Raw genomic sequence first — 10,541 nt, forward strand, 5'->3', positions numbered from 1 at the left:
ATTATCTACATCAATTTCACTGAGCTATAGTGTTTTGAACAGTAAGGTCTAACTGACGTTGGGGCATAAAAGACAATGAAAGACCATCCAAGAGGCCAATTTGACGACGGTCGTTTTGACGACCAACTAAAATATGACAGTCCAGTAATTGTAATATTACACACTGGTGTTGTAATGAGGACTTCAATTGGACATTTTGTACACACCTATGATGTCTTCATCTTATTTATATGGAGAACTAAAGAAACAATCCATATCCCGCTCGTTGATGTAAATACAGCTGGTTCCAGATTATTTGTGGTAAAAGAAAAAAAAAGAAAAGCTAAAGGATTTCACTAAACTTTCGACGCTTTAAAAGTAAAAAAAAAAAAATCTAAATTAGATTCTTGCTTTTTGTGAAGTATACTTCATAAAAGCTAATATATTATCTTTGGTCTATTGCTGCATTTATTTATTTAGACTGATAATATTGTTTGCTAATTACCCTATAATATATGGCATACATTCCCTACATGTTGGAGTGGAAAAATCCATTATTGACGTTAAATATCATAAAGCATAGCTGATTTTAAAAAGGACATGACATTTTATAGATTAAACTCAGTCATCTCAAAATGCTCAGAACGATCTGAACTGCAGTTCTCTAGTGTCTGCTGCCCTCTATCGACCATTAGTGGGCTATTACTGCTGGAAGTCGGATTTAAATTTGGCAACAACAGAAAAAAAAAAAAAAAAAAAGTGAACACCGTGTTCTCTCAAAGAATCTGGGCTGTTAACTTTTTTGTTTGTTTGTTTTGGCCAAATTCTTGAAATTGAGATCACAATAAATATTTGTATTAGTCTTGCTCGTACATTAAAGCACTTACTTAGAAGCTAAATGTAATACGTTCTCAGTACAATTATTTGTACTTTAACATTTCCAATTCCTTAATCGATAATGTAATTTAGTTATTTTAAAATATTTTTATTTCCATTCACATTTTTACTTGGCGGACGGATATGTTCCAGCGGCAATTGTGAGAAGTCCGTACTTTCCCGTAAAAGACGTAACAAAAACCATAAAGAAACCATGTGTCGTGAGCAGTTTCCATGTTACATATAAGTAACTTTAAAAAAAAACAATATTTCAAATAAGGAGTGTATCGGACTTGGAAACTGATACTGCCAGTAATAACCGTGAAACTTTCAAATCATACTTAAGAAAAAATACATGATAACTTATTTCTTTTTTGTTCAAACAAGGGCGCTTGCCGATTAAGTTTGCATAATGTTACATTCAAACTTACGTCATGTAATAACTTCAGTTTTTCAAATTAACAGCGATGATGAGGAGAACTGAATTCTAGCACAAAGTTAAATGCATTTATTTTTAAATTGATTTTTTTGTTTATATTTCGCCACTTAGTTTAGGAGTAGTTGTGGGTTCGTGACATTTAAGCATTGAGAAACTATTTTCTTCCACCGCGGATGTGCACAGACGTTTGCGTCGCCACAGGGCGCTGACGTACAGTGCTTTGTCACAGTCTCGCTTCTCAGCCGTGGTGTTTGTCGAGGCTGCTTGAGCCGCTAACAGCCGAGTTTCCGATGAAGATGGCCGCAGGTCCTCTTTCTGTATCTTCTAACGCATCTAACAACGATGGCATTCTCATCGGTGACAAAGTGTACTCGGAAGTGTACCTTACGATAGACAACTCGGTGATACCGGAGGAAAGACTGTCACCAACTCCGTCTATGCTCGACGGCCTCGACCTGAACACCGAGACCGACCTCCGTATCCTCGGCTGTGAACTGATTCAGGCGGCGGGTATTCTTCTCCGGTTACCCCAGGTACAAATATATATGCATATTTAAGTCCACTAAGTGGATGTTGTTATGAAAGTTATTTATGTGAAATAAGAAATATGTTTTTAAAGGTGCGGCCTAGTTCTTAGCTTGCTAACTTTAGCCTTTTGACGTTGGCGTGGTGGAATTAAAATGGCGGCGGGCCATTGTGCAAGGTTAGGAAGGTTTACATAAGACCTGGTATTAATAACATGGCCTATCTTTTTCTCTCAGGTGGCCATGGCAACGGGACAGGTCCTTTTCCATCGTTTCTTCTACTCCAAATCCTTCGTCAAACACAGTTTCGAGGTAAGTTCATTCAATTAGCTGAGCTCTTCAACCTCCCGATATTACAACTGAACGTTATAGTGACGTTCAGCGGCAGCCATATTGTTTAAGGTTTTTGAAATCCACAGCGGAAGTATACTTGTAGATGAGGACTAAAAAGTGAATCGGAAAGTCTTAAATAAAGGGGCTCAGTTCATATATTTGCCGTTAATATTTAGGCTCGTTCTTTTTATATAAATATGAACTAATAGTTAAAGTAAGGTACCGATATATAGTAGCACACTAGTTACTGCACATGACAGCTAAATCTGAGTCAAACATAGCGCCGATTTTTACATATTGAAAATAGAATGGTTAATGGCCATCGTGAAGGCTTCAAAGTTGATTTTCTGACCACATTTTATTAACATGTTATAACCCATTCAGATATAGATATAGAGGTTGTGCCATCTTTCTGGCAGATATTTTGCTTAGTATTTGTGCATGGATGTTAAGCACCATATGGACATCAGTTAATACATTTATATTGTTCTCATAATTCATGCTAATGAGCACATTGTTAACTTCAGGTGAAAGAGTCCAAAATAGGTTTTGTAATACATGATAATGTTACCTAGTTATATGTTGGTAAAGCCATTTATAAACCTTGTAAATATCATTAGGGGTTGCCAACTAAATCTTCTCAATTTCTAATTATTTAATTTGCTCAGCTTTGATTGACAAATCAATTATTAATAAATTAAAATTTGCTTCATTTACAGTCTGAACATGTTCTGAAAACTATCTCTGAAACACATTCACAAGCTGCATCATGAAAGTAGATATATTTTCCTTCCAATCTTTTTGCTTCATTATCATCTTTCAGATTGTTGCTATGGCTTGTATCAACTTGGCGTCTAAGATTGAAGAAGCACCACGGCGAATACGAGATGTCATCAATGTTTTTCATCACCTCAGACAGCTAAGAGGCAAAAAGTAAGTATCAGCCAGAAATCTTAACCATTCTTGTAGATTCAGCCTTTTGATACATGGACAATATGTTACACTGTATTTATTCGGTGTAGAATGTCGTCTGTTGATTTGTTTTTAATGTGAAAGTGCCCTTCTGTTTATCCATGCACTCTAAACCATCTTAAATCTTTTCAGTTCCAGCCTCACTGGTAGTTTCAAACTGTTATTGTCTACATGTAACATCAGTTTGACCTTTGAAGTTGATATTGGAAAATGAAAAAAATTAAGAACAAAAATTGAAGAAAAAAAAAAAAAGCACATTTGGCTTTGTAAAGGATGAGGCACTTGTACTTTGCCTCATTTCTTTATGTCATGATTCTAGTCCTTGGCATTAACTTGGCTTCTTTTTTCCCTTGCAACCAACTAACAGCGACCAGCTACATTTACCAAATCCTGGGTGATGTGGAATGGTACGTAAGATGAAGCAGTCGGCATGACAACCATGATGCGAGGGGGTCTTTGTCGTCCCCCGAGGCCCATCCCGCCCCCACCTGTGGGAGACTACCATGGTCTGAGCCACCGCGGGGCACTGGGATCGGGGATGGCAGGTTGGCCGAAGGTCCTTGGCCCGTGGGGCACCTTGAGGACTCCTGTGGTTCAGTCTTAAGCTTGGGGGTTCTGTCCGTCAAGCTGTGGACCATGGGGTAATGTAGATTTCTTCTCTGACCGCTTCTCACCATGCATTTTTGATTGTCCAAAAACAAAAAAAAAGTTCATTCATCTTCTATAACCCATGGCTTCTACAGAAATATCTCCTTGTTTTTAACTGAACCCTTGGAATCAACGCTAGTTTTTTGATGTTATTGTTATTATTGCCTTAAAGTGCATGCGGTTCAATGAATTTAATTACTTTTTTATTTCCCACTATAATTTCAAATCCTTAAGAAGTGACAGTAATTGAGAGACTCCTAGAGCTACTTTTTAATGCTCATCTTTATTTGGTTTAATAAATTTCAATTTTCTGAATATATCTTGCCTTGCATGTCTGAGTGTAGCATTAGTTTCCTGTTTTTTGTTGTTTTTTTTGTTTGTTTTTTTTTCTCTGACATCAAAACATCCTTATGAAAATAAGAAAAGTAGTGTTTTGATGGCACGATGGAGGGGTCTGTCGCTTTACTGATCATAATTTAAATAAATTTCAGGAGTCATTTTATAGCAATTTTTGTGACATTAGAAATTGAGGAGAGTATATCTGTTTAAATCAGAATACACCAATTTTTCTTTTTACAGTTTTTTTTGTTTAAAATAAAATCTTAGTGTGTTTGCATCACTTCTATATTTATGTTTTAATCCAATTAGATCTGATGAATCCTTTAGCTTGGGTTGTCCAATACACATTAGTGAACATTTGTTAGCAAGCAGTATTTCTAATAGACTGTGGTCGATAGACTTTCCTTTGGTGAGATTCTAGTTCTAGTTTGGAAATGTTTTTCCGCCTTAAAATCACCGATTATAGTTGAAGTTGATATTTCTGTTGAAGCGATGGTTTGAGATGATCATGTCAGGGACAATCCTCCAAGCTTTCACTGGAACCACAAGAGTCCACAAGCCCCCAGCACACTGTTAGGCATGCAAACAGTGTAACTTGTTGCTTAAAGTTGGTTGGCAAGGGGGAAAAAAAAGTGCAAGAATTCAAAAGGGCACTTTCTCCTTCATACATTTATAGTGAAAGGGGAACCACTGTTTGATTTTGAATTTTTTATGAAATAGGACTCCAAGTCCATTGATACTTGATCAAAACTACATAAATACCAAAAACCAAGTCATCAAAGCGGAACGACGAGTCTTGAAGGAGTTGGGCTTCTGTGTGCATGTCAAGCATCCGCACAAGGTGAGTTTAAAAACAAGATTCTTTTTATGCAATGTTGGGGAAATTTATTTTCATGCAGGTAGACGGCTTCCGTTTTTAATTTTTCACGTTTGGTAGAAGTTAAGAACTGCATTAGACTATTTACATTTTCTCAGTTTTGTGTTTGACTGTTCTGTTAACACATAATCTATATGTGATTCCAGATCGTCGTTATGTACCTTCAGTTCCTGGAATGTGAGAAGAACCAGACACTAGTCCAAACGGCCTGGTAAGTTCATGTACAGGTCCTTAACCAACTTCCCCACAGCAGCAACACTAGTCAGAGCTGTAAGAAGTGCTGCCAGACCTGGGCTTAAGGTGGAGCTGAATTACTTTCAAATGGCATATTGAGATGCTCCTCATGAAATCCAAACATCCTCACATGCCAGTAAAATTATATTCAAGTCATGTTGAAGAGTTGCACATTTGAACCACTTTCAATGTTAGTTTTGCCCAGGTCTGAGAGTTCCACTTCATCACTTCCATTAAATCCTTCCAACTGTTATTTTCTATTTATTCTTATGTGATTTGCTCATTTTTGGGAGGTTTAGCAAGTTCTTGTACTGCAAACGTGCTAATTGCCTCACTTTCTAATCTGCCCTTACATGTGAGAGTGTTTATTTCCCAGTGCCCAGGGAACTTGGTTTAACTTTGTCCTTTCTCTCTACTCTTTGATTAAAGGGTAGTCCATGCTGGTAAGTCACATAAAGAACCTCTGAACTCTGCCTCCTCCAACCACATGACCTCAGGAAGCTCCCCCTTTTGGCTGGCTGCCCCTCTCCTGACAGCCAGTCCCAGTGCAAGATTCACTGAAGGGGGCGGGCGGGCCTTTCCCAACAGCCAGCATCGTCTTGTTTTCTCTTGGGTGTCCAAAAGGATTTGTATTTTTTTGGTCTTGCTACACAGATTCTCAAGTGTAATAGCTCTCTTGTCAAGTAATTACAGATAGGTTATCTTGTTCTAGTTTACTTGCATTTAGAAATGAAGTAAACTCAGTCAGAACAGAATTTTGTTTCTATTGGCCACATTACCTGCCTGTTTGTTACATTTACCAGTAGAATACTGTGTCTTGTCCCCCACTGACATGGTGTCCAGACATGTGTCTGTTTTACAGGCTGATCCGGTTCTCGGGTTTTGGCTTCAAGGACCCGTCTCATCCTCGCAGCAAACAGAATCGAACAGCCATGCGTTTTCTGTAGTAGTGCTAAAAGTATTTTCACGCTGGTCAGTTTTTAAAGGCAGGTTTGAAGGAAGGAAAGCTTTGACCACTTAAGGAAGTTTTATACAGCTTAGAAAAAAGGACATCATTGTGACGCTCATAACAGCTTTACAGTCATATCGACTCGCAATTAGTTGAGGCATAATTTCTTTGTGGTTTCATTTGGTTAGATTAGGATTAGTGAAAGCTTTTACCATCATTTTTCATTACAAATTTCTGCCTAATTCCATCATTAGTACGCCTAATTCACATTCCAAGCAATGCTGACTCTTCCATATTCCCAAAACATTGTTCTAGACAAACTCTTGGCACATGATGCATTTTGCAGAGATTTCAAATGCATATCCAGTGTAGATTGATCAGATATTTCCACAAAGTGAAGTGGATGCCAGCGGTTATCACCTATAGGAGTTCATTTCAGTCCTTTGCTTGAAATCATTCACTGAAGCAAGACATGGTTTTAACAATGCACCCTAAATCCACATAAACCAACATGATGGCGAAAAACTTGGTCTCCTCATTTGAGTACATCACAGCGCTTCTGACTCAAGTTTTACCCCGCATGCCTCCACACACACCACGCTTTTTTTTCTTTCAGATCCAACCATCTGAAAGTGAAGCTAGCTTTACTTTTTTTTTTTTTCTTCTTCATTGTCTTTGCATGTCTCCCTTCTTAGAGAGCATGTGTTTGTTGCCGTCATCATCAAACACCCTGGAAAGTTTAAATTTCTTGGATGGTCATCAGTCTTGTCTTCATTCTTTCTGTGACATGCAGCAGCTCCCTGGATTCCCCGGAGAGAAACGGACAAAGTTAAACGCAACAATAAAGAGATCTTAATTTAATATTGTCAGTTATTTTTAAACTAAAGTTAAAAATGTATCTTCTGTGCTCCTGCGTCAGGGTAATTATTTTTATATGGCACCAGTGAGACACAATTACATTGTGCAAGTCTGCTGAAGTACTTGCATCCAGTCGTGCTTGAACTGCAGATTCTAGAGTTAATAAATTTTATTGATTTATTAAAAAAATCTGATTATATGTTGGCAGTAGAGATAAATGTTGCAAATTGATATTTAGTATGAAGTTGTTGGTGCTGCATGATTGGTTGACAGTTTGGTTTGTGTAGCGACGATGCTATGTTTTTGTCTGTGTTTTCTGTTTGTCCCTTTAGGAACTACATGAATGACAGCTTGAGGACGAACGTGTTTGTGAGGTTCCAGCCTGAAACCATCGCCTGTGCCTGTATGTACCTCGCTGCCCGAGCTCTGCAGGTGAGACAACATGCGATCTAAAAGCAGCTCCTTCACCCTGCTTTTACTCCAAACTCCATCACAGAAGTGATGGATAATTCACAGCACGGTGCAAAGGTTTATAGAACTGTGCGCTTGTTTTCCCAGATTCCCCTGCCAACCAGACCGCATTGGTATCTACTGTTTGGAGCTACTGAAGAGGAGATCAAAGAAATCTGCATTACTACCCTGAAACTGTACACCAGGAAGAAGGTAATTATTTTGAGATGTGGTATGATAATCAGATGGTTCATTTTGAACTACAAGAACCTTCTAGGATATTGCTGCAAATGTCTCCTTAAATCTGTGTTTATTTAATTGAGATAAAGTTTGACGTATGCTATTACAATCCCTGCAGATGAGCACATGCAGACTGCTCTAAAATCTTGCAGTGTTCCTATAACAAGATTATTTTATATAGACAGTTTTTTACTGTCTGACTGCTGTCCGTCAATCCCCATTGTTCATTCATCCATTTATCCTTTAGTTTTTTCCACTTCATCTTCTCTCCCATCCCCTGAATCCTGACCTTTGTGGAAACAGGCTTAAAAAAATCACTAAACATTTTATGATCTATATTGTGAAGAATGCTGCAATTTGACATTTTGGCTTTTAGTAAATTGAACCGTTTCCTTTCTAGCCTAATTATGAACAGCTTGAGAAGGAGGTGGAGCGACGGAAGGTGTTCTTGGCAGAGGCCAAGCTGAAGGCGAAGGGCCTGAACCCGGATGGCACGCCGGCGCTCTCTGGCATAGGCGGCTTCTCTCCGGCCTCCAAGCCCTGCTCCCCTGTGGTGAAGGTGGAGGAGAAATCCCCAAACCCCCAGACTACGAAACCAGTAAAGAAGGAGCCCGACAGCCGCACTCAGGTCAACAAGAGTCCACATAACGGGTAAGAAACTTAACAGGTTTATGCCAAGGGACTCAATATTTCTATGACGTTTACTTCGTTTAGTGATATATTTTCGTTTTTACTGATCAACCTGTTTGCTCCGCAGGCTGAGGAAGGAGGTAAAGATCGGCAGGACCAGTAGGAGTGGAAGTCGTTCCCGTTCAAGAACACGATCACGGTCCAGATCCCCCTCTCATCGCAGACAGTAAGTTTTATTTCGGTCTTCACAACTGTTCTTGTTCATGTCCACACATGTAAGTTGTGTTTATTGTATCTGATCAAAAGTTTTAACTGCAGATAAATTCTTGTATGTTCTTGTGCTTCCAGTTACAACAGCAGACGCAGTCGCTCAGGGACGTACAGCTCTCGGTCACGCTCGCGCTCTCACAGCCGCAGCCCGTTGCCTCATCGACACCCGCCCTCACCCCTTCTCCCTCATCTCAAGTCGAAGTCCAGTCACCACGGCAACAGCGACTCCAAACTCAGCGGGCGTCACAGCAACAGCGGGGGTGGTGGCTCTGGTCACAAGAGGAAGCGCACCCGGTCTCGATCCCGCACTCCAGTCAAAGCGGACAGGGACAGAGAGCGGGAACGGGACAGAGAGAGAGACCGCTCTTTTGATTTCTCTTCAAAGAAACACAAACACGAGCGGGGAAGCGGACATCGCGACCGGAGGGAGAGGTCTCGGTCCTACGAAAGGGACAGGGATCGCAGCCACAAGAGCAAACACCATGGCAGCAGCGGACACTCAGGACACAGCCGCCACCGGCGCTGAGAGACACACGGAGACGAGCCCTGGGGCTGACGGTCACCAATGTTTGACACAAATCAAACGAGTTGGACACATCCTCTTAATTATGGTCATGTTAATTTAATATCCATGTCAGGAAGTAGAATATTTGCAAATTGTAAACGCAATAATCGAAAGGTTACCGTTTGTTGCATAAAAAAATTCTTAGGTGTGGGGAGAAACTGTCGCCAAATGATGCAATTAAACAAGTGACTGGGAGAACATGTCAAATTTGAAGGTTTGAAATATTACATCCTTTAACAAATAAGTCATGTTTCTGGGTTCAGCTTTTGTTTTATTATTATTATTATTATTTCTTTTATTGGTTTATTTTAATTTAAATTCCACAAAGGTGTAAAGAAACCATTGATGACGTTTCTTCTGGTCCAGTAAAAATGTTTAACCTGTCTGGGTCCTAAATGCAGCATCTGCATGGACAGATATCCTGAGTACTTAACTCTGCCAGAGTCGGCCTGCCGTGTGGGAAGCCCAAAGTGAAGCAGTGAACTCCAGCATGAAGTGATTATTGGTTGACCTGCTGGAAGTGACTCCATGTAGATGAGGGCAGCAGCGTGACCTCAGCCTCCGGCCTCTCTCTATCTGCCTGTGTTTTCCTCTTGTCTCACCAACGAGTGCACCCCTGCCCGACTACCCAACCCTAATCTTTTTAGTTTTATATGTAAAGTTACAAATTTTTGGAAAAAAAACAAAAACATTTATTTACAGTGTAAAGCTTTGATATCCACTGACGGAATGTGAACGCTTTGATTTATAGAAGCGACCTGTTCAGTGGAGGGATTGAATGAGTAAATGTAAAGTAAATGTTATTTAGGAAAGATCAATAAGTTTGCACATTGCAGGACTAGTGGGCAGTTTTTTTATTTTATGTTTTTTATTGGAAAGGTTTGTCTAAAGAGAAACTGGTGACTTTCATTTTTCTTGCTTTTCCAAGCAGGAAAAGCAGACAATTAAAAGTATATTTTAGGGTTGTCAATTTGTTGCACTGGTTTTTAGTGTGCACGTCTTCATGTCCAATTTTTATTCATTAATAAATGAGGAATGCCACTGACCTATGGTCTTTTTGTTGGGTTAGTGCTTCTTAAAGAACTGTTATGAACAATTTGACACTGGAAATGTCAGTTTTTTAAAATATAAAAGTCCCTGCATTGTTAAAAATGAATTTTGGTGATGTAAGGTTGTACAACCAGACTTCTAAATACAGTTTTTGCTTTTCAAAATGACTAAATTAATCATTTATTTTTTTTTATTTAAAAAAGGCTTTTTTTTGTCCACCAGAGGGCGATATAGTTTCAGAATAGCTGTGTTCCTTGCATGTTCCAATAGCATCAATTTTGAAAAGGAAAAGTGATTTAGTTTCCTCA

The 10,541-nt window shown here is 39.3% G+C and overlaps 1 protein-coding gene across 1 annotated transcript; it reads left to right on the forward strand.

The window, feature by feature from the left end:
• The first annotated feature begins 1,481 nt into the window (after positions 1-1,481).
• ccnl1a (cyclin L1a) lies at positions 1,482-10,279 on the forward strand. Its single transcript, XM_007576214.2, has 10 exons — positions 1,482-1,827; positions 2,056-2,130; positions 2,975-3,084; positions 4,831-4,951; positions 5,134-5,198; positions 7,361-7,460; positions 7,587-7,691; positions 8,119-8,369; positions 8,476-8,574; positions 8,697-10,279. The coding sequence occupies exons 1-10, from the start codon at positions 1,585-1,587 to the stop codon at positions 9,142-9,144; spliced, it is 1,617 nt and encodes a 538-aa protein (XP_007576276.1). The 5' UTR covers positions 1,482-1,584; the 3' UTR covers positions 9,145-10,279.
• Positions 10,280-10,541: the final 262 nt, after the last annotated feature.

This window comes from Poecilia formosa, unplaced genomic scaffold (assembly GCF_000485575.1).
Source record: "Poecilia formosa unplaced genomic scaffold, Poecilia_formosa-5.1.2 Scaffold401, whole genome shotgun sequence".
Classification (NCBI taxonomy): domain Eukaryota; kingdom Metazoa; phylum Chordata; class Actinopteri; order Cyprinodontiformes; family Poeciliidae; genus Poecilia; species Poecilia formosa.

Coding starts and splice junctions, on each gene's coding strand:
- ccnl1a (XM_007576214.2), top strand. CDS start 1,585: ATGAAGATGGCCGCAGGTCCTCTTTCTGTATCTTCTAACGCATCTAAC. Junction 5,199..7,360: donor ACACTAGTCCAAACGGCCTG/GTAAGTTCATGT, acceptor TTGTCCCTTTAG/GAACTACATGAATGACAGCT. Junction 8,370..8,475: donor AACAAGAGTCCACATAACGG/GTAAGAAACTTA, acceptor TTTGCTCCGCAG/GCTGAGGAAGGAGGTAAAGA.